The sequence below is a fragment of the Neolamprologus multifasciatus genome, chromosome 12, assembly GCF_963576455.1.
Source record: "Neolamprologus multifasciatus chromosome 12, fNeoMul1.2, whole genome shotgun sequence".
In the NCBI taxonomy this organism is placed as follows: domain Eukaryota; kingdom Metazoa; phylum Chordata; class Actinopteri; order Cichliformes; family Cichlidae; genus Neolamprologus; species Neolamprologus multifasciatus.
In genome coordinates, this window is record NC_140450.1 from 26,169,381 (window position 1) to 26,193,686 (window position 24,306).

Here is a 24,306-nt window from a genome sequence, read left to right on the forward strand (position 1 = left end):
TTTGGAGTAACTGAAGAGAAGAAGTGCAATTTTCATTTCGTGAGCATTCGGTAATGAGAGGGCAACATAACTGAGATTGTAATCTATTCCTCAGGTTTGATTTGATTCATTTGATTTGTCTTCTGTAATGTGGTGTCCCTCTCACCTGCAGTTTGGGCTTTTATCTCCCTCAAGTCATTTGATGTTTTTCCCCACTGCGTTTTATCCCCGGAGCACAGACTTACGCAGACACAAAGATAAATACTTGCTGCATGCACAGCACTCCAACCTTTTGTACACCTCAGCTCTAGCTTCAGTCACGTCTTTCCGTGATGAGTCAAACTTTTTTTTTTTCGATGTTATCTCATTGAGCGTCTGAGGTTGTTATTGTTTTGTCTCTCACTGTGTTGATCTCTGTGTGAGGTGGGCGGCCGTCCTTCCCCTGCTCTCTCTGTAAAGGTCAGTGAGCTGTAGATGAAGTTGTGTCGATCAGATGAGTGTCATAGGCTGACAGCTAATTTTCATCAAAGCAACTCTGGGTGAGGCGGGTGAATCACAAAGTCTGTTGTCTCTCTCTAAGGATTCTCCACTACTTATCAGGCTTACTGACTCACTGTGTGGTCCTGCATCTGCTCACATCTTCAGTTTATTGCCCCTATAAAAGGTTGTAATGCACCTGTAACGCCACTTTATAGGCGATAGAGGCGAGAGAGGAAGCAGGAAAGGAAATGTAAATTTTTCATTTCTAGAGCAACCTTGTCTGATAATCTGCACACTCCAGCCTTTGTTCCTCTCTTGTGTTTTTTTTTTTTGCCCTCTTTCCTCTTCTCTTCCTCTTTGCTTGTTCTCCAAACATAGTTTGCATTGATTTATTCGCTTCCACCAATTAAAAGCAATTTTGCAAGCATTAGAGTAAGCCATGCCGGGGGCCGTTTACTGCGGCAGGCTGTTCATTACCTCATTGTGTGTGTGCCTGTCTGCTCCTCTGTGAAAACTCCTGGGTGCCTCTGTTATGCTTTTTCACTCGCTGAATGTGTCTGCACAAGCATTAGCCTACGAGTGTGTGAGTGCAAACATGTGCACTTCCATGCGTGTTTAGCTCTACATGAGCAGATGGGTGCAGGTTCGTATCAGAGATTCCCTGCACGCGCGGGGCATTAGCTTTCTGCTTGCAGGCTAAATCCTTGTGTTGTTGAAGCGGTGTCAGTTGCCTCTGCCGCAACACAGCTTATCTTTTACCAACTCCCGTACCCCTTGGGAAGGGGAGACCTGGCGACAGGGTGGGGAATCAGGGAATATGAGAAAGCGGGCAGGAAGTCACGGGTTGGTGTAAATAACCCCGGGCTCTAGGGGAAGGTTAAGGAGCTGACTCTATGCTGAATACTAAGCATTAGCCCTGAAGGACTGAGTGCCCCTGCACCTCTCCCGTCTTCTTCACATTGACAGAGCTCTGTACCACCATGCCAGTCATCAAATCACTGTGTCACTGCTCACAGGTTTAATTTGAAGTGCCGCACAATCTGGTGTCACTGTCTTGATGGTGTTCCTGCTGCATAATAAGTGGCGCTGCTCCAGGTTGCAACTGATCAATTACATTTTAGTGATGTCATAGCTTTGCGACCCCATTCAGGTGAATTCTGCTCTCATTCCCCTTCCTCCAGTTAATATTCTTTGCCTAGTCGTTCACACACGCACGGTTGGCTTTTTTGGAGGACAGCACGCGAAACGAGCTATGCAAATGGACATCAATGACTCCCACATTACCCCTGTGAGGATTTTGTTACTCTACCCTGTAACTACCCTTCCCGATTTTCTCCCAGAACGGCTGCCAAAGGCCAGCAAGCTTCTCCCTCAAGTCACAAAGCTGTCACGTCACAGCTACATAATTGTCAGCTGCAGTGTCGGTCCTGGAGCGACATCAATGCTGGTGTTGTTGAAATAACTCCAGCATTGCAATATCAGATCAACTGCCAGTAACCCTTTTGGAGGGCATTTGCAATTTTACCACATTGGTGTACCTGTGTTTTTTGTTTGTGTTTTTAAACCAAATTAGATTGCTGCAATTGCGTTTCTCAGTGTGCTCGTCCAGTTGTGAAGACAAAACAAATTTTTGGACCAATTCAGTTAATTTTGTCGCTCTTTGGCTTTAGATATACTTTGCTTTGTTCAGTACTTGATCATTTGCAGGATGAAAAGATTAGTAGCACTTGCAAAATAAATGGTTGCTACACTAAAATAGGACACACGCACACACACAAAAAAAATGCAGTGCCAAGATATGATACTAATTTCTGTTCTTAATCACAGTCTTAATGCTCTCAGCCAGACTTCAGCAGCTGGAGTTCATAAGAGCTGCTTGACTTTACTTATCATGCTCTTAGGTGTGCACACATACTTGGAAATAAAGTATGCGTATCTAGTTTGAAATTAGTTTTTAGTAGTCGGTACAATGCTGGAGCCAAGTAACAAGTCTGAGTGATAAACTGTGAGCTTTTCTAAGGTACCTTTGGAAGTCTGCCATGTTTTCTTGTATTTAGCACTGACATAAATGTGCCCCTACAGTTGCAGCTTGTTTAGGGCTATTGTCCAAAAAGACAGAAGTAATTTTCTTGACGACTCACGCACTTTGCATAGTGAGTTTTAGTTTCTACCTTCATTCTGGTCCCAAAGTATAGAACAACAAGATTTAAAAACAACTCCAGCGGCCATTACTCAGATGAACAAATTACAGCTTTGTTACATTGTGGGTTTTATGACGCTCAAAATTATTACTTGTTCTTCTTTATTTTGTACTGTCAGAGTGAGAATGTGAGGATCACGACTGTAGAAGGCGTGACTGCTGTATCTACAGGTACAAATAATTGGAGATAAAGTATCTAAATTTCACGACCTTGCCTCCAAACGTGCTCCTTCCTAGTTCTTTTCTATATATGATCCCCCAGTTCTACAAGCTGTTCATTCCCGTTTATGTGCCCCACCCTCCCTCGCCTTTTCAGTTCTTTCGCTTCTTCACTTCTGTTTAGGACATGGGGATCTGCCAGCCTTGGGAGGCCTTTCCCAAACCGTAGCTCAATTCAATTCATTGTTAAGACGTCTGGGAAGGGATCTCAAAACTGGACTGTAGGTGGAAGACAGCTGGTGCCATAAGCTGCCACCTACAGTCCAAGGATGGTCGTTTACAGCGACATAGATGGCTTTTTTCACTCCTCTTTCAAACCATCAGTCTTCCCTGTCTGAAAAGTGAACACTGGCATCCTCGAAAGAGTGACCTTGATCCTATAGATACAGATGTACAGCTGAGTCTTGTCCTCTCAAGTTTTTCCACTTCTTCGGACATTCCCTTATATCCATTTTGTTAGTTACAACAATCTCCCTCACGATAACTGCTGACATTTGAATTTATATTATAATTGGTATTCTTTATGCTGAGACGATGAATTCAAAAACTGAGGTGAAAAAGTTGCTTGAAACAATCAACTGGCCAATCACAATAGTTGCGGGCTCCTACGATGTGACGTGTAGTTACATTTCTCAGTTATGTGAAAGGTTACGGCTTAGGGTTAAAAGGGGTTTTGGGTTACATCATAAGTTAGGACGCAGATTTCCTTCTGAAACATAAATCAGGCATTACTCATCCTTTGGACTGTTTGGCTCTCTCCCATCTGCTGCATGAAGCCAGAGGTGAGACATCAATATGTGAGCAACAGAGCCCAAAACCATCAGTACTGCTTCCCATTTACTATTCGTGTGTAGGCATGGTTCTTTTTATTTCCCCAATTTTTTAAAACTGGAAATAAAACGAAAATGAGCTAAAAAGGTGAAAAGTGTGCAATTCAGTCTCTTGCCAAGGGTACCACTGTGACATTATCTCTTTGTCACAGGCCCGGCCCGCATGAGTACATGTGTGCCCATGTGCACGCACGTTTTCAGTGCCAATCTTGCTTTTTTGCTCAAAATGAAAGGCATCATGTTTGTCTACACCTGTTCATCTGCAGATTAGCCCCTGGCTGCCTGCTTGGCTCCATGCAGGAGAGAGTGGAAACACACACTTTCCAGCAGCCTTTGTTGTGCCACACTACCGGCTCGCAAAAACATCAACCCCTCTACCTTAATATTTTTCAACAAGGGGATGATACTCCAATTCACAGAACTGTTTCACAAGCTTTCAGGCTGAGTCAAGCAATATTATTGAATGAGATTAGTTCCAATTTATTCTGGCTTTGTAGAAAGCCTTGTATCCAATGAAACCGGAGGAAAATGTGTGTAAATATAAGTCCTAAAGTATCTGAGTAAACACATCCAAGTATTTTTGAATCTATTCGTTCCGTTCTGCTTGTTCCCCCCCGCATGTGTTTTTTTTCTCTCTTGCTGTGCACTTGGATGTCATGAAAATCCAATTAGGTGGACTCATTCTGTGAGAACACCACAAAACCACACTCCATGATGGCAATCATATGAATTCTTCATATGGGATTTTAGATGCTCTCCTCTCTTTGCACACACCGTGTCTACACAAAAGATAGAGTAATTGGCAAACAGATCTCCATACAAAATGCTTTTCCCGTCTCCTTTATGGGCTCTCAGCATAACAATGGGCACTTCTGTAATCTCTGCTGTGTGATTCTGAAATGAAAAACCAATCAAATGTGTCTCCTGTTGGGCGAATACTACCGTATGTAGAGCAGGTTGCCAGCATTTAGTGGCTCCCCCATTGACACATGAGCCAAAGAAACATAATAGTCTAATGTATTTGATTGTTTTAGACTTTTTTACAGGGTTTTTTTCAGCCTTTTGGTCACAGTCCTTTTGCAAATCAAATAAAAGCTCAAATATTTCTTATACGCTCATTGGCCACTTTATTATTTATGCCCATTCAACTGTGATTATTTCAGCCAATCACATAACAGCAAATCAGTGCATTTCTGCATGTAGACATGTTCACGACAACCTGCTGAAGTGAGTATCAAACTAAGCATCAGAAAAAGGGTGATTTAAGTTTTGGTGCTAGATGGACTGATCTCAGTATTTCAAAAACTAGTGACTTACTCTGACTAGAGTTTACAGAGAATGGTTTGAAAAGGGGAAAATAATCAAGTGAACGGCAGATCTCTGGACGAAAAGGTCTTGTTGATGGAACTACTCATTACAACAAAGGTGTGCAGAAGAGCATCATGGGCAACAGAAGCAGAACACCACACCATGTGTAACTGAGGCTACAATGAAAGCACTGATCCATCCAGCCTTGTATCAACACTCCAGGTAATGGTGCGGGTGTTATTTTCTTGGCCCACTTTGAAGCCCTTAGTACCAGTTGAGCATTGTTTAACCACCACAGTCTACCTGAGTACTGTGGTTGGTCATGTCCATCGTTTTATGTTAGCTAGATCGCAGACAGAAAAAAGTGCTTGTATGAATGTGTGTGTGAATGGATGACTGAGACATGTTGTATAAAGTACTTTAAGTGCTTATAACCACAGTTTTCCCATCTTCTGATGGCTGCTTCAAGCAAACTGGTTTCTTGAACATGACATTGGGTTGCGGTCAAAAGACAGTCACCAGATCTCAACCCAGTAGTGCACCTTTTGGGATACAGTGCATCATGGATGTGGTGCTATCAAATCTGCAGCAACTGTGATGCTATTGTGTCAATATGGACCAAAATGTCTGAGCACAGCACATTGTTTAAACAATGCCGTGAAGAATTTTGGAGTTCTGGAGCCAATCCAGGTGTAACTAATGTGTGTGTGTGTGTGTGTGTGTGTGTGTGTGTGTGTGTGTGTGTGTGTGTGTGTGTGTGTGTGCATGTTTTAAGTATAGGTGGGGGATCCTTAAATTTTATGCTAACATTACGGTGCTCTCAAGAAGAGCAAAGTAATTGTTCTTATTATATTTTTATTGACTTTAAAAAAAAGGTTGACAGTGACAGTCAAGGTCTGTGTCATTAAATCAGTTATGAACATTTTGATTTTATCACTGTTAATCTCTGAGTCTGTGTACATCACAGGACATTTTCAATAATGCGTATTAGGATTATTTGTAATCCATGCTATCAGAAGATCTTTTTTCCTTTGCTGTTGAGAAGCCAGGAGCAGCACCATGGGATTGTGCAGTCATGCTCTGTGGCTTCTGATGTATTGACTCAGTCGCTCTGCTGCTTTTATCTTTGTCACTGTTTTTGTACTTACCCAAACAGTGTTTCTTTCCTTGAAGAGTGAATTTAAAAAAAACAAGACTTAAAGTCTATACAACAAAACTCTGTGATGTCGCACAGCAGCACTTTGACCTTAAAAGAACCAGTCCATCCTCCTGAACACCCCTGCCCAACGCCCCCTTTTCAAAGATCTGGGAGAACTCATCTAAAAATGTGAAAACATTTCTACTTAAAGATGATTGTACAAATTGTTTAAAAAAATAAAGACAAATTTCTATTTTTCTCTTAAATATATTCAACTCTTTGAACGAAGCAGCTAACATTAGCATGCTAAAATGCTAAAAATCACAGTATTATCATAAAGATGCTAACCAGAGCCCTGTAATACAAAGCAAGTTCAGAACACCCAGAATATCTTTCTATTACCTTGCTTCTCTGACCCTAACACTGACAGTCAGGATATGCAGTCACACAAAGCTGGTTATCAACTTTCTAAGTTCAGCCAGGATTAGGATGCAGCGCGTTTCCATGAAAAAAAGAAGAGCTGGCAGCACCTGACCATCACAATTACTGGTAAGTATACTGGTAACAGAGTGACTGATTTTATACAGGAACAATAAATTACATGATTGGGTGGGGCAAGGTCTAACAATGAATTCACCTGAAACCTTGGCTAATTGTGACCCTCACCTGTTTTCACACCTTGGCTTGTGTGATTAGGCAGAGGATCAGTAGGAGGTCCACGATGCTCTTAGGGAAACTCCTAATAGGGCTTAAAAATCTGGGACTCTTCACCAGTTGCTCTTAGAACTGAAGAAGCTTCTCGGATGGGAAATGAAACTTCTCGGAGAAACTTAAAGAAGTCCAGATGCTGTTCTTTCCAAGTTTTGTCATGATGTTACCAGTTTTTGGACCCAAGCAGCAGACTCAGACCCCTACTAACAAAATTTAAAATATTTATTACAGTGGCAAATGATTAAAGCCAATGATTAAAGTTATTAATGTCGGGGAATCTGACTTGGGAGGGGTAGCTGGTGGGCAGGCTGGGGGTGGTGGCAACCAGAAGTGAATCAGTGGAAAGTAGGCAGGCGGGTGAGGTACAGGCAAGTCTGTAGATCCCCAGAGAATAATTCGTTGCATGAATAGCGAAGCCTGGTGATTGGCCGTCAGCGCTTGACTCATCACAGAAACATAGATAGCCTACAGAGTGAGCTCCAGATGAAGAACTTGGAGACAAACAGGGGCCCAAGGTCACTGGACAAATTGCTTAGCAATAAGCACTAGACCACAGTGGATGGCGGAGAATTGTAGCCACAGACTGGTCCACCTCTCCATCTAAGAAAATAGAAAGAGAGAGAGAGAGAGATAGAAAGCAAAGGCAAAACGCCCCCATGCATGCCCAGACCCTGAATGGTTAAATATGTAATACGTACTTAAAGAAACACTGCTGCTGCAGACAAAGCAGGGGGATGTGTGTGTGAGAGAGAGGAAAAGTACTGTAGACTAGAACAGCACTACAAGTGTGCAGCTTTAACAGCTTTGGTCAGTGAAATTGGGAACGAGCTACCATATTAATAAAGTTTAGCCTGTTTGAAGCCTGGAAAGAAAAAAGTGCAGACTGTGTAAGTTAACAGTATCAAACTATCACAACTCGACCATTAAGCAACAAGAGAATCTCCTGTACTGTAATCAAGTAATTCATTAATTTAACATTTAAACGACAGGTTTTTTTTAAACTCTCAGCCGCAGCCTCGGTGATGTTTAACAGTCAGAAGGCACCTGCTGATCTCTAACCTGGAAGTTACCATAGCAATATACCCAGGTAAGAAGTGAACCACATTGGTAGTACAGACAACCCAGAGGTAACCCTGAAGTTACCTGGATAAGACAACGATGAGTGCCGTCCCTGAGCCTGGTTGTGATGGAGGTTTGTTCTTTAAAAAGGGGAGTCTTTCTTGCCACTGTTGCCAGGTGTTTGCTCAAAGGGGGCCATTTGATTGTTGGGATTTTCTTTGTATTTCTCTTTAGAGTCTTTACCTTATGATATAAAGCACATTTAGGCATCTGCTGTTGTGATTTGGAGTTATATAAATATCATTTAATTAAATTGATACTTGGACTTGGTTTGCTGTGTTTGCTGAGCTACACAAATATAACCTGTGTCCTCTTCTCCATGCTAACAATAAAGTTCTCAACAAACACAGGACAGGGGCTTTCCTCAGAGCAACTTGGGCACATTGCACAGCAAACATGATTTTGCATGGCAGTCTATCTGATAGCTGCTAAGATATTTTGCAGAATAAGTAAAAACTCTGACCTGATGGCTAAACAAAAGGCCTCTAGGTGTCTTGGTAATCTTGAGCAATCCGTTCAGTGGATGTCAAGCTAGCTATTATGACATAAAAGGATGGTAGCTAACATCAATAGGCAAAGCAAACTAACAGAGGGAGAGGTGCTGATGTTAATTCCACTTTATAAGCATTTCCACTACATGACCCCTACATGAACTCTGTGTCACATATGGAAACATAAATCAGCAAAAAGTATAAAAATAAAAACCATGTTCTATTTTATTAAGAATCAGCAAAAGTTTTAAAGCCTTATTGTGCCTTTGTGAAACAGAATCCGTGTGTTTTGATATGTCGCTTTGGGATTTAAGTGTGGGTGTTTGACCTGATTTTTTTTATTTTTTTAAATTTACATTATTATTATCATTGTTTTAGTTTTGGATTTTCAATTTCTTGGCATGTTGTATATGCATGTGTGTTCGTTTTGATCTCTGCTCTTGCAGCAGTTATGTTCTACGAAGCAGCACCCTCATAGATGTGGCAACCCTTTTTACTGTTCAACCATTACAAAGTACTGTCCTCCTGCTGTCTCTCTGCCATTCCCTCACACTGCAGTTTCCCTCTTTTCTTCATTTCCCACTGAGCTCTTGCATTCCCTTCACACTGTTTATGTAGGCGGGATGGCACAATAAAACAGGAAAAGCTTCCTTGGGAGCTGCTGATTGCGGATGCATATGGTTCTCAGAGGACTCAGTGGAGTGAAATGGTCAGAATAGGTCACCAAGCCCTGTGATGCAAGTGAGCCAAGAGCAGCCCAACAGAGACTGATGGAAACAGGTCACGGAGGTAAGGGGAGTGCAGCCTCAGTTGCGGGACACAGAATGCTGCATAGGGACTATCGTCAGTCTCAACCTTATTGGATTTCCCCCAGAAATGTTTATTTCTCTCACTGCCCTGCTGAGAAGTAGCTCTCCTACTTAGCTCATCACTATTTATTAAAGGAGCCCCTGAGGAGTCTGAGCATATAATCAGGTCTGAGGGAAAATGGCTGGCGGAGAGAGCAACAGATTCTAGGCAGAAATAAGAGGCTAGAATTTACAGTACTTGCACTGCCAGCTCCTTCGCTTTATCTGAGAAAGAGTGATGATTGTATGTGTCGGAAAGGAATGATCACAACTTACAGCGTTAACTAATTAGATTACAGGTTAAATGTAAACCTTAATCCTTTATAATGTTTACAAAGAAGTTACATCAAACATTGTTTGCTAAAAAAATATATATACACACACATATATATGTATGTATATTTTTTTTTTACCAAACAATGTGTATATATATATATATATATATATATATATATATATATATATATATATATATATATATACATATATATATATATATATATATATGAGCATTTATTCTGTTGCTTACAGGAAAGGTTAAAAATGTCTGAATTGTCATTTTACACTTTTCACTGCAAGCACAAATAGTTTGAATAGTTCTCTGTTCTCTCACAAAAGGATTGGTTTTAGAAACCAGTGCTTTCTTTGTCCGATCATAAAGTTATCGAAATAACTGAGAGACAGACAGCATTTTCAAAGCCCTCGTCTTTTTCTCCTTCTGCCAGTCTACCATAGTCAAGTGAATGATTGAACCACAGACAGTATTAACCATAGGCGTGGCTTTCGAGTCATAAAAATTAAGCCAATGTGGAAGTACCTTAAACCCGCCGTCTGTGTGAAGGCCATCAGATGGCGATAGCTGTGGTTAAAAAATAAATTAAAAATGGGCTCAGTGACTCATTTTAGTTCATACTGAACAAAAAATAAAAATAATAAGTATTTTTTGGAAACCTTGGCCATGTGTTCAAATGTGAGGATTATTTGTGCCATGACATGTGTTGTTAGCCAATGAGTGTGTGGATATCTTGCAGCCAAAATGGTCACGGTGGAAACGTCTTTAAAACATGACTTCAGAAACCAGTGGGTGGTGTCAAGCTAGCTACATCCATCTTTTATGCTGTGTGTTGACAGATATAGCTAACAACATAATAACCTCTTAGGTCAGTATGTCCCTCTGCTTGATCAAATCTAGCCTCAAACTTGTCATATATTCTCATATTTCCTGACAGTGCCAATCAGCAAAGCCCTTGGGATGAGGCTTGGGTAGACAGCGCCTCTTAGCTGATTTTTGTTTTTCTTCCTTTTTTGAATTTGAACTCACTCATCTGCCATTTAAATCAGTGCCCACAACCAACTGACTACCAAATGCTTTGTGACTGCTTGACTCTCAGCTGTATTTTTGGCTTTTTCTGGTTTAAATGTGTGTTTTAGGACTTTTCGGCTTTACTGCCCATTTCAAAAGTAGTCAAAACATAATAAATTACAATCATTTTTTCATCATTAGCTTGATGAAAAAATGTAAATACCTTACTTATAGCTATGTTACTTATTTCTTTTTTACAGCATAAATAGCAAGCTGTGATTTGAAAACTACAACTGGGAGTACAAACCATGTACTCCCTGCATCCATTACTCTCATTACTCAGTCCTTTTTGGCTCTGTCTTACAGTACTGTGGTATAAATGAGGCTTGTCAGGGTCTCTTAGAGTCGGTGACACTTTTTAAAGAAGTTGCATCTTACGTCACTTTACACTGCCAGCTAAACGCTCTTTTCCTCTGTTCTCTTTCTTCCCACTGTGGGCTGTTGTCTCTTTCCTCCCCCTGTAGTTCTGTAATATGTAATATTCAGAACATTCAGACACAGTTCAGTGCTGTGGCTGCACAGGAGACATATTTAGTGACTGAGGAGAGCCCAGATGCATTGATATAAAGTGTTCTCTCCTTCACTTTTGAGGGGAGTGTCAGCTTGTCAAGCTTTGAGAAGGATTACTTTCTGACTTGTACTTCATTCTTTACCGGAGTCCTGTCATAGAGCTGTGTGATTAAGTTTAGCTTGAAATTTGTAAGGCAAGCAAAAAAAACACATAAAAAATAATGCAAGCATAAAGATGACTCATGCATTTGTACAGCAGCCTATATATATATATATATGTTAGTGTTTATTTTCAACTATGTTTATGTCACCGCTCTGTAGGGATGGGAATATTGCTGCATAGATTTTTAAACCCTTTTCATGCCAACTTATGTTGCAATTTCCTGACTGTTCCTCTAATATCCACTGCAGAGTCACGCTCTGGGCTTTTCTGAGATGACTTGACAAGTATTGAATGGATTAACATAGCATTTTAGTATTGATTTCCATGCATTTCTATTTTGATTTTATTTCCTGCATTACAATTAGCAGATTAGAACACCCACACCTAGTAAACAACGAACTGGCACCAATTCTTTACGCCACATCTGACTTTGGCTGTAGCATAAGTTTGGCATGTTTATAATTGTCCTGCTATAATGAAACTATCCTGTACTGTTCTTTCTTTTAGTTTAAATTAGTAATGTTAGCATTATGTAAAAAAAAAAAAAAAAGTGCATTTTGATGAGGATTATTTACATGGAGAATGCCTGACTGAGGTTTCAGCATAAATCCAGAAGTCACTAAGATTGAATGTGAGCTATTTAACCTGCAGGTGACTCTTACACTGACTGGTTCAAGCCCAAAGTGATCATTAAGTCAATAAAAGACACTTCAACCGCACTCCAACAACTGCTCTGTGAGCTCGGATATGGTCTGCGGAGTAATGACTGGTTCCCCTCTGGGACTAAAAACATTGTGAGACCTCACTGGAAGCCACTGATAGACATCCTGATCACTCAAGTGTAAAGAAACCAGATACAAGACCCTGCTGCACCCACTGGGACCTGTGGAGGACTGTACACAAGCTTTTTGTGTTGTTTGAAAGTTTTACCACAGCATTGTCTTTCTCTCTGGTTTAAACAGTGAATCTAGTTTTAATAGAAAAAAAACCCTAGTGTGTGATTAATCCTTTAAGAGCGTCATCAAGCTTTTATTTTGGGATGTTCTCTGTGATTGCATAATAACATGCAGTGGTAAATCTTTTTTTTTTTCTTTTTATGTAGCTACTTTCCCTCCATCTGTGATTTCACGCTGTTTTCGAGTATTTCAACAACCGGGATCTTTTTGCATTCCCTCAAAGGAAATACATAATAGCCTTGTAGCCAACATTGTGGACAAATATATTGTATCATGGCCACTTTTTGTTATGAGCTATTACTCACTCTTACTGCAGTGGTACACAAGCATGAGTATGAATTTTATTATTCTACAAAAGCCTGATAATAATATAACAAGCAGCAGAGCTGGTACCGTAGGGCCAGTTCAGTTTGTATTTATCTCTTTTTTTTGCGCAGTTTGTAGCTTTAACACCAAGTAAAAGAAATACTGTGAGAATTACATTCCTCACTGGATTTCTGAGAAGCGCAGCACTTTTCATGGGCACCTTGGTGATTTTTAGTGCTGAATAGATCTCTGCCAGTTTACAGATTTAACAAATAATGTTCAAATCAATTAGGGGCAAAAATATCCAGAAGAAAAAGGATTCTTAGGCTTTTCTTCCTTGTCAGTGTTGCCAGTTTCTCACAGAGAATGCCACACAACTGCTGTAAACAGGCTGATTATTAAAGATTCACTAATTTTCCTTTAAGTGTAAGTGCATTAGAGTAGCCTTATGCTACTATTTAGACCAGACGTTCCCAAAGTGTGGGGCCCGCCCCCTAGGGGGGGCGCAGAGCCATTGCAGGGGGGGCGCGGCATGAAAAGGGAAAAAAACAAACAAAAACAACGCTTGGACACTGCTAGCACGGGGCGCCCACACAAACGCAAAGCAGGAGATGAAGCATAGCTGAATATGTTTCCAAACCAACTTCATTCTAAGCCAAAGACTAGAAAATATGGTGAAGCACATCTTCCCTTTGGTTTTACCTGCACAAGTGCCGAGGTAGGTCTCCCTGCAGGATTGGTTTTCCCTTCGTCGGGAGCAGCGCTGGGCTGTTTAAATCACGGACAAACAGTATCCCACATTCTTGATTTGTAGTTCACAAACACTTGTTGTAATGACTAACTACTCCTGACATTTTGGAGATGCTAGCTCTTTATACAGTAAAGTTACAGTGGGATACAAATAATATCAGGCTGATCCTGCCACAATTTGTTCCCCCGGTTCAAATCACGGACAAACAGCATCCAACAGTTTATGTTTTTGAACCCATTTTGCAGAGGGATTTTTTGAAAAATGTATTGATAGCAATGTTAAATATTATTACACAGGAAAAAAAAAAACAACTACATGTAAAATAATTACACCGTGACGCCTCTGCCTTTGGAGGACGTGTTCTTGCGTGCGTGCGTGCGTGCGCGCGGGGGGGGGGGGGGCGCGAACATTTTTCTTGTAAAACAAGGGGGGCCCAGCAAAAAAGTTTGGGAACCACTGATTTAGACTATTCATATTTCTGTAGTATTAATTCACTAATCTTCAGTCGTGTTTCCTTTGCTTGATAAAGGATGCAGAGCATCAGCTGAATAATGGCGTGACACCAACACATGCATTTTTTCAACATGTTGCTTTCTATTAAGATGACCCACAGGAGACTGCTCTTGTATGGATGCTCACTAAAATGCTACACAACAATCACTAAAACAATGGAGAAGTTCGGTCAACAATAAGAGAAAATAATTAAAAAATATAGAACATGATTAAAACATAATTCTAAATATCTAAAGCTAACATCTTATACTGTTCACAGAATGACACTGGTGACAAGGCTAAAGAGCAAAGGTGAGCTTTGAAAGCTATTAGAGAAGCAAACAACCTGACCTGAAGTGTTTCAGTGTTTTAGTGTTTCAGAGCTGCAGCTGTGAGGCTGTAGAAACCAGTCTGGGACTATTAACAGCTGCTGATCAGCTTGTCTAAGTATTCAACAAGGGATATAAAACTGTAATATCTCTGCAAATACTCAAGGAAAAGCCCATGCAAGCATTTATATGTGAACTAAAGGTATTTAAAGTGAATCCTTTACCTCACAGGTAGCCAAAATTGGCAAAATATATGTTTACCAGATACTTAGGTGTTTACTCTGTTGCAGCTGACTATGCGAAGACTGCCTGTTATTTACAAACCTGCAATTTGTCAACGGATCTCACGATTCACTGTACTCTGAGCATGGTCTGAAAGATGGCAACCTGTCACAGCATCGTCCAAAAATTGGATACTCTGATTGAGACTAAACATGCGACTTTGTAGAAAACTCTATATATAAATATAAATGTTCTATATGATCTCATCTATATGCGCACATCTCAAAAGGGAAGCAGCTGGCAGAAAGACATCAAATTATCTCGGAAACACAGCAACACAAAGAAATATTATTTCACACACGCGCGCACAAACACACGGAGTATGCGCACTCTCACAGAGCTGCCTTAAGTGTGTTTATCTTTGTTCCTATAGAGAGATGAAGAATACCATCTGTCATATTACCCATTTCACTTCTCACATATAACCGCCCCTCACAACATGAGACGATATTACATCAAAGAAAGAGGCTTGACTGGGGAGGGCCGCTATATTCATTGGCATGGAGACATGCAATTGCATTTTAAAGTGCAGTAACAAATTCAGGATGAAAGCAAAGCCTTATCTTTGGTCTCATCTGCCAACCTGGTATGGATTGGATGGGGAAAGTGATTGGGCCTTCTGTTATAATTTAGTCTTCTGTTCAATCTTGGAACTTTGCTGCCACTCTCCGATAAAATCATACGGGGCCGGGACCATGTTATTGATTGAAACATTAGCCTAAACATATTTTATGTCAGCACTTTTACCTTTAAATCAGTCTCTGTTCAGAGGATGTGCTTTATAATCTGGGTTATGTTCATCAACGATTTTGATTTATTTTCATGTTCTTTTATTTCCTTTGGACTTTTTTTTTGTTCTTTGTAGCCTGCTAAGCCAAGGACATTGATGCTGTAATTTTTGCCACAGTCAAAGAAACCTTTTTATAAATTTTCTTTCAGACTGCAAGGGAGGGAATCTATTACTGATGGAGGCGAGGAACGGAGAGGAATAGCATAATGATACGGTCACATCCCACTTGATGTCATGGCAAACCGCACATTTACCACACATGGCACATCCCGGCGAGGCTTTGCTTTGTTCGTTTTGATACATTTTCAATCAAATCCTGGTGAGAGTGTAGAGAAACGCGTACATGAAGGACGCGCAAATATGAAATGACACACATTTTTACAACCAGCTGAAGGCACGCTGGTGATGAACAGAACAGAATGACCAAAAAAAGGATCCGTCCTGTAACTCGTAGATGTACAACGACATATGCAATCAATGGGCACGTTTTCTTTGCTTTCTCCGCAGAGTGAAGTTAAAAGAAGGCGTGACGTTCCTCGGCGCTCGCCCCAGCAACCCCACCCAGTGGATAGTTAGTCAAGATGTGAGGAGCGAAGGCCACCGAGTGGTGACTCTCCACTGCCGCAGGAAGGAGTCCAGCTATGATCAGCAAAGGTTAGCCCATAAAGTGCTTTTCTTTGAATGACTATATCGAGTTTGGAAGAATGGCCTCTTAGTGACTTGTAAACATCTTCATGACCTTCAGTTACAAGACGTTAAAGTAAGTTCCTCACTGATGACAGCTTTTTAGTATGTGTATTTATTTTTTTAATGTGTTCATATCTACTGAACTCAACAGCCTGACTTCACATTAGCCGCTAAAAAGGTAGTTGTCACTTTTCGGATGTGCACAATTTGAGTTAGTAGCAGTTAGATGGCTTCAGTGGGCTTATCTCCAGAGTGATTTTTATTGTTGAATTAAAAAGTTGCTGATCATTCACATTTGGAAGGAGACACACACTCACAGGCACCGTGTGAATGGTTATTTAAGCGATGTTCTCTTTGCTCAAATGACACACTTGACTTGACATAAAGGCCACGTCTGTTGACACAACTGCAGAGAGAGAAAAGTTAATCGACTATTGCAGCATCCCCTCTTCCGTCTCTCTCTCTCTTTCCCTCGTGCTGTCGTTTTTATTTGCGTACTTACTTTCTCCACTAGCAGGCCTCAAAGTTGTTTTGGTCATTTCCCATATGCATTCACATCCTTAAACTAATCTGGCAGATAGGAACGTGATTGCCAGCACAAGAGGAGGGGGGGTAGAAAAAAGGTTCCCGCGTTAATTAAGTGCTGATTGAAGGCCTTTGTGCGTTTTAATGGTTTTTCCTTCTCGGATAAGGAAGTAGTTTTAATAAATCTAACTTTCTAGTGACAGGTGTAATTTTATGGATTAGAGGCAGATGTGAAGCTGGGGAAGGCTTACTTATTCGCTCTTAAGCTTTCGTTCCACTTAGCAAATTCTAAACCACTCCCTTAAGAAAACAAGACTCCTGACATTGCAACTGCAACTTTATAATCAAAGTTGTGCAGGGGTTATTTAAGTGTAGAGCAGCCTGTGAAACATGTGTAATTTAAAGCTGCTGGTCCAGTGATTTTTTTTAGACATGTTACTATTAGCGGATCATTACAAGGAGTGATTGTAGGCTAACTGCAGTGTTACAGCACATAAAACAAAGACAGCTGTGCGTGCCGTTGAATAGCTGTGCGTCTAAAATTAGTGGCGTCTAATAAATATTTTCTTTAATAGATGTGTCGTTGTGAATCTGCACAGCTACATATAGGCCAGGAGCTGAGTCATGCTGTGTCTGTTGAAGATGCTTATGCTCAGATTTCAGTGGCCTTTTCATGTGAGGATTTAATATTTTTGCTTCTCAGAACAGGCAGTACATTTTTGGACTTTATTAACAGCCAGTTTCATACATGAACTGCCCCGAGAACTCAAAGTCGCCTCGGCACTGAAAAAACTTTTCAGACGCTCCATTCAGTCGCATAATAAGGTTTGACAGCTCAGTCTTATCATTATGTTTGCGTCTGTCTGTTCCAGCCTATTTTTACTCACATAGAAATAATGGTGAGAATATCTTAGGCTAACATGTTTGTCATCATGGCTGAATAAGATATTAAATGCACTTTGAGGCCGCTGAAAGCTGAAATTGATTTCTGTTTGGGAAGTTTTTTGTTGCTTTAAAGCTTGTGAGATTTTAAAGGTGTTGGACTTGAGTTGATCTTATATCGTATTTTGTTACAAACCTGAATACTAAAATGCATTTTGGATCTCTGTAGTACAGTTGTGATCAGATGTTTACATAGGCTCATCACAGGCATGAGTGCTTCACTAATTTGGGGCTTTTAATGATTTTTTTGAACTGAATGGAGCAACTTCACCAGTGGTCAGTATAAGAAAAGCAAAGATTATTTTGAACTTTGAGTCATACAAAGCTACTTTAGAAGTGTCCAAGAATAAGGAAGCTTTTAAAGGTAGCATGGGTACCAGATGAAACTCGGAGGTCATGTTTCATTTATTCTGGCAGAATTCATCTGGACTCCTTCCGGTTTACACAAATGTTCTCACAGCTCTGCCTACAGTGCACAATGCCACATGTTTTTTAAGTTGACTTTTTATATGTCTAATTATTGTAGGTCCAATAAGTATTTTGGTCTAAGGCTGTCACGGTGAGTGAGATGAGCCGTGTGGAAGAAATAAAGGAGGATCCAAACGCAGGCACTTGTAAAGGTGTGAGGGTGGTTTATTAAACACAAAATAAAAATGGGCAAACGGCAAAAGGAACAGAAGGCTATCTAAACTGAGAACAACTAAACTAGTGAACACAAACACAGACATGAAGGAGGATGAGCAGTGGAGAATGACGACGGACAGCAGGAAAAACACACGAGTGAGACATGGTGGATACACAGACGGACCAGCAACTACAGTGACAGAAGACACAACTTAAATACACACAGAGAAACACAGGGAGATTACACACAGGTGGTGGACACAGCTGGGAGTAATTAACGAGACGAGACAAGGGAGGTAAACTGAAAACACTCACATGAGATGCAGACCTTCACAATAAAACAGGAAACAAGAAAACACTGCACGAAGACGCAGACACGACATGAGACAGACTAGACACTGAACTAAACCTGCAATAAACATGAGAACACAAAACCTACGAACTAATCTCTAAACATGACTGAAACATAGATTCATAATCATCATCATCATCATCATCATCATCATCATAATAATAATAATAAGAAGAAAAGAATCCAAAATGCAAAAACACACCAAAACATAACAACTCAAAATACTGGGTCAAACTGACCCAGAACCATGATAAAGGCTGTGGATGACACCCTTTAGAAGTCAAAACTGACCTGAGAGCTGCCACACTAATCTGCATTTGTGCATTTGTCCGGTTATACGAGGCTAGCAGGTGTTTTTCTTCAAGGTCACTTCTCAACTTGAATTTCAGTTTTAACTTTTTCAAAGTTTATCCAACTGCATGCTTCGCCTTAGAAACTCATATATTCATGCACCATATACACTTTGCTTTACTTATAGGTCTAAGCAGAGCTACAGCAACAGCCTAAGTAGGACTGAGCAGCAACACTTGGCAGCCGGCTCCTCCTTCCCTCTAGAGCTATTTTCCTTCTTTATGCAGGTTTTATTCTCTCCACGCCATTCCGCGACCTCACCGTCTCTCTCACTCACACATACACATTCTCCATTACAGTAGTAAAAACATGTTTTATTGATTTACTAAGTGAAGAAGCCAGAGACAAGAGTGAGCATATCTAGTCTAATCCCAGCTGTTTGGGCCATGTACATTGGGCTGCTCCTTAATCTCCACAGCTGTCAAAGTCACTTCACAGAGAAGACCAAAGAGGCCCCATGATGGCTATACAATGCACAATGCTCCAATTTTTCTTTCGTCGGGTCCTCCCCGCTCAGAGTGTTTTCAATGAGGCTCTTTTAAAAGGGGATTAAACATTGCTATCTCATCTGTTGAGCTGTCATTCAGTCTGCTTTGGTCTCTCCTCCGCTGCTTCCATGCAGAGGGGAGGATGAGGGATGTGAATGGTATAGGTCAAACAAGTGAGGATCCCATTTGCATTTTAAAGTTGTTTTTGAACAACAGGATGTATACACGATTATCTAAATATGAGTTAAGCACTCACTTGAGGATTTAGTTATTTACTTCTTCACCGCGACTCTGGAAAGCCATTCTTCTGTAAGAATAGAGTCTGTTTTCAATTGAAAATTTAACTCATCTTTTATAAGAAAATGTCCATAACCCTGCGTAGGTTACAGTTAATGATGGAGCAAATTAGACCCACACTAATCAAAAATATGTTCCATTTACTCCTAAAGTGCTTAGACCAGTCTTACATCTCAAAAGTGTGGATTTCCTTGTACCCACAAGTTCACTGTACATATACAATTCCAATAAAGGGTCATTCTATTCTATTTTATTATATTCTATTCCTGTTTGCTACTATGTTATACTGCTGCACACTCAAATGTCAGCAGAACATTTTCCTGTGCAATTTCCTGGAAATTTTGAGTCATTCCTCTTTCCTGTACTGTGTCTGATTACACGTTTTCTTTACCATTAGGATGCAGCCCTGAAGTCACGTCCCTCATGATGTGGTAAACAGAATCATTTCTAAATAGAAGATAAATCAGAAAAAAATCTAATGATTGACCAATTACTATGTTTGTGCACTCTCAAACATTTATGACAAGCATTCAAATTTTCCATTGAATTTAAAGGATTTATTTTGAAATTTAGAAGAGTGTGCTCACCTGGCTCTGCAGCTCTTATTTAAATCAGTGCATTATGCTAACAAATACACAAGTTGTTAGTAAAATGCTCTCATGATTTTACCAATGTCGGGTTGTTGGCTTCACAAACAGGCTGCAAAGGGACAAGGCAGGAACACAGACTTTTAATCATCGTTTTACATGCCATTTGTACAAATGAATAATTTGCACTGTCACTCTACCTTGGACTGCTTCCTAGACTTAAGTGTCTTTGAATAACGTCCATGGAGCTGCTAATTGAAGCCTGTATGTATGTTTGCCGTGACGGTTGTCCAGATCCGATGCGTGCATGAAAGCGCGACATTACAGACGGTGTGTCAGGTGTACACTATGTCCCAGTTCAGCCACTCGCTTTAAGCGGCTCGCCCTGGCCAGCTGAGTCCCTACTTTGTACACGTTCCCACCTGATGCTCTGACCACACCTGACTCCCTGTGACTACACATGTAGGAAATACATGAAAAAGACTGCTTTCACTCAACCCTCATTTTTTTGTATCATCATCTAATTTTTGTAAATCAAAAAAATAGATAGATAATATGATTTTTGAACTTCTTCTCCTAAGCTCAGACATGGTTTACACACTAATAAGACCAATAAATTATCACTAGTTTGATCCCGGTAGGAGGCGTAAATCCCTTCGGGGGTTGTGTCAAGAAGGGCATCTGGTGCAAAAATCTGCCAAATCAAATCTGCAGGGTTACCTGCTGTGGTGAACCCTTGTGAATAAGGGAGCAGCTGAAAGTAGCTATTCTTCTTAGAAGTTGTTGAATTTGATCACGATGAACAGCTGAATCTGTTCCTCAGCTCTGCAGACTGAATTTTCCTATGGAAATGCAAACCTGTGCACTTTTCCCTGACCGACAGCATCTCTACCAATAAAAGCAATAGCGAGGTGACAGCTTTTCATCAAGGGTTGCTACAGTGAGGAGATGCGGTGTGCTTTTAACTGGAAACAACAGAGCTGAATTCTCCCTAAAGCCACCAAAGGAAAAGCTGACGGCAGGTCTTTCCGATTCAATGCAACGAAACAAAAACAACAACAACACCACAGCAAGATAAGAGCTGTTCACATTATTGTTATGAAAAAAGTCAAATCAGATCTGCCCCAGTTGCGCTGTGTCACATAACACATTACCTTATAGCTCAGTTCCTAAACAGTTTGTAAGTTAGTAGTTTTCTATTTCTATGTTCGCTATTTTGAAGGCAACAATAAAGCAAAGGGGTAAAAAAAATGAATGAACTCACCTTGTCATAGTCAAGACTTCAGCTATCAAAACCAATGTATTTTGACCTGAAATGAGAAGCGTGCTTTTTCCCTCTGTTCAAAGACAAGGATGCAAATTTTTTGGGGTACAAAAATATGTCACTTTTCTCTCTGCATACCTTCAATGTGCCACGTAGCAGCACCAAGGAGAAGACGCTTGGCCCCTTTTCCATATTTCTCTGCTCTTTGTTATTTGTCATCCTGTGTTCTTAATGAATAATTGATATACTGTAAGAAGAATGATTTTTCTCTAGACACTTCCTGTTGTGTTTATGGGCCTGTGTGATGGGAGATGACAGTCTTGGATCTTAAGTGAGCATTTATGGCCTCATTTATATGTAAATTATTATTTAACCTTACATCCACCGCCCTTTCTTTGACAGGTTGAGATGCTTAGCGATGGGGCTACAAAGACAAAAATGCCCATGTGGAGTGCACATGTTATTGGGTGAAATGCACTAGATTGAAAGCTTTCCTTTGTCTTCATTAAAGGTGAGCTCATTCAAAACGAAAGCAGTCCTGCTTCTTCAGCATGTCACAAGGCATAAGTGGAGACCTCAGTAAAAGTGCCATGTCCAGCCCTTGGTTGTTCATTATGTCTGTCTGGGTGCAGATGTAGCTCTCTTGAGAGCCACCACTTCATTAATCGCCCACACCACACCCAGTCGAGGGTCGGCAGGCAGTTCACTCATTACAGCCGTTTCACGAGGGAGCCAGTCCAAGTAGGAGCAGGGGGGGAGGGAAGATATACTATATATCTAAAAAATCTTTTTTAATTTAATAACGGTCTCATCGCAGCCTGTTTTATATTGTCTGAATCACATTTGCATAGAGTTCGGATTAATATAATTAAATTCGGCATTCATCCATTTTGCTATAAAGACACGTGACTTTTCCACTAAAGCAGCAGCTTGTAAATCTCATCAGTGTGAATACTTAGAATCCCAGATGGAAAGAAATCACACAGCTGTGTAATAACGGGTGAGATTTTGTAGCGACCCCACAATATATCTCCAATTCAAAGTTTAGAAAACCTTTAAAACAGGATTATTTATTGTTTGTGTCATTTATTGCAAAACTGAAATGAAACAAAGGAATCAAGATAGCTGTTATAGTCTTCTAGGCCCCCTGGAAGAACATTAAGCATGTTTGGTCCTTGTCATCCTTGGGGCTTCAGAGAAATTCATACTCATATGTGAGTGTTTCTCTAGACAGACAGACAGATCGATAGATAGATAGACAATCGATCTGTCAATCTGTCTATCTGTCTGTCTTTCTGTCTGACTTACATGTAAAAGAATTGTCTGAACAAATGAAGTTTTGTTAGGGTTCAGCAGTCCTGAGACTGCTTTATGCTGTATAATACTGCATAAATCGAGGCTGAAATGAAATTGCCTAATTACATTAGGGCCAAACGGGAACTTGACAGTCTTTATGCTAACACCCTTAATAATGACTCAGCCCCGTTCTCAGTGGCTTCCATCTACCGTAAATATACTCCGTCACTGAAGCCTCATTGATAGCATTTACCAAAATACACTAGTCCAAATTTTGGTTAATCTCTTAATTATATAATTGGCATGTGATCAGTACTCATCTGTGTCAGCCAAACTGTCATTTTTTTAACGAGTCCTTTTTTTAAAATTTTACTGTAAGGCTGGCGGAGAAACATTCAAAAATGCTTTTAGCGGGAGACGTGGTTTCCTTTATCAGTACTGGAGCAGAGATTTGGCATATACTATGCCCCCTCCCTCCCACACACAACCACATACACACACACACACACACCAGGACAGCCAGATGATTACAATAGACAGCCTAGATTACATTTGACTGTTCGTGCTGGCCCCCTGCTCAACTGCCAGGGAAACAATATTGGGAAAATATGCCCCAATGTGCCTCATTGCACTTTCTCCTAGTTCACCAATAGTCAGTAATAAAACTCAGCGGAGAACATTTTATCAGTGCTGCACACATCTACACCAAATGGCCATGAAACTTTTCAAGTAAGCTTTGTGAAAATATGGAACATCTTCATACAGTACATTTCACTGGCTTTACGTGGAATCCTGAAAAGCTTTTGAGAGGTGTGGGAATGCAGCTTGGTAGTTCAGATTCACTCATGCCACCTATCAAAAGTGTACATGCAGACAAGAGACAGATTGAGGTTTGTATTTGAGAATTATGAAGGTTTATCAGTGGATATCCCTCTCTTAGAGATTAATCCCCTGGAGGATTAGAATATGGTCTCTAGTATTTGGAGGGTTGCATCACTTTTTTTTCTTGCTGTGGTTATGTGGATTAAAGCTATTAATAATGCTTTCTTGATATAACAAGCAAAAGTACCTTTTTAATGGAGATAAACACATTTTTATTATTTTCCCTTTTTCCAGCGCTTTTTCAAATTAATAGAAATTTGTACTGGAAATGAAACTGTTTTGGTCAACTTTTTCTTGATTTGTTGGGGGATAAACAGCTGCACATTGCCTGATTACTTTCAGATTTCCATTATTCCTTTATTTTGTTCAAAAGATTTGGCTAAGCCAGAAAATAGGGTTTTTTATTTTACAACACGATTTTTTTTTTTTTTTTAAATTTAAGGTTGAAAAAAATCAGGAACATACCACGCAGCGTGAGATTGCTTATAAAAATGCATCATCATCATCATTATTATTATTATTATTATTATTATTATTATTGTTATTAATAAAATGTGTGCAGCTCTATGATGCTTTTTATTTACCAGTGATTCACAGGGTTGGTCAACATGACAATCAAAAAGAATAGGGATTATTCTAATTATGATAAATGAAATTATGTGTGACGATGTTCATGCAAAGTTTCAGATTCACCCACCCGTTAATGAGATAGAGTAGCTACAGACCTTATAGTAAGATTCACTCAA

At 40.2% G+C, this 24,306-nt stretch overlaps 1 protein-coding gene across 1 annotated transcript in view; it reads left to right on the forward strand.

Annotated features, from left to right (window-relative positions):
* The window catches only part of LOC146507134 (transmembrane protein 132C), a 156,611-nt gene that overhangs the window by 55,354 nt on the left and 76,951 nt on the right, over positions 1–24,306 (forward strand). The window contains exon 3 of the mRNA XM_085179528.1: positions 15,773–15,919. Within this exon, the coding sequence (XP_085035654.1) occupies positions 15,773–15,919 (147 nt within the window). The remainder of the gene's footprint in view (positions 1–15,772; positions 15,920–24,306) is intronic.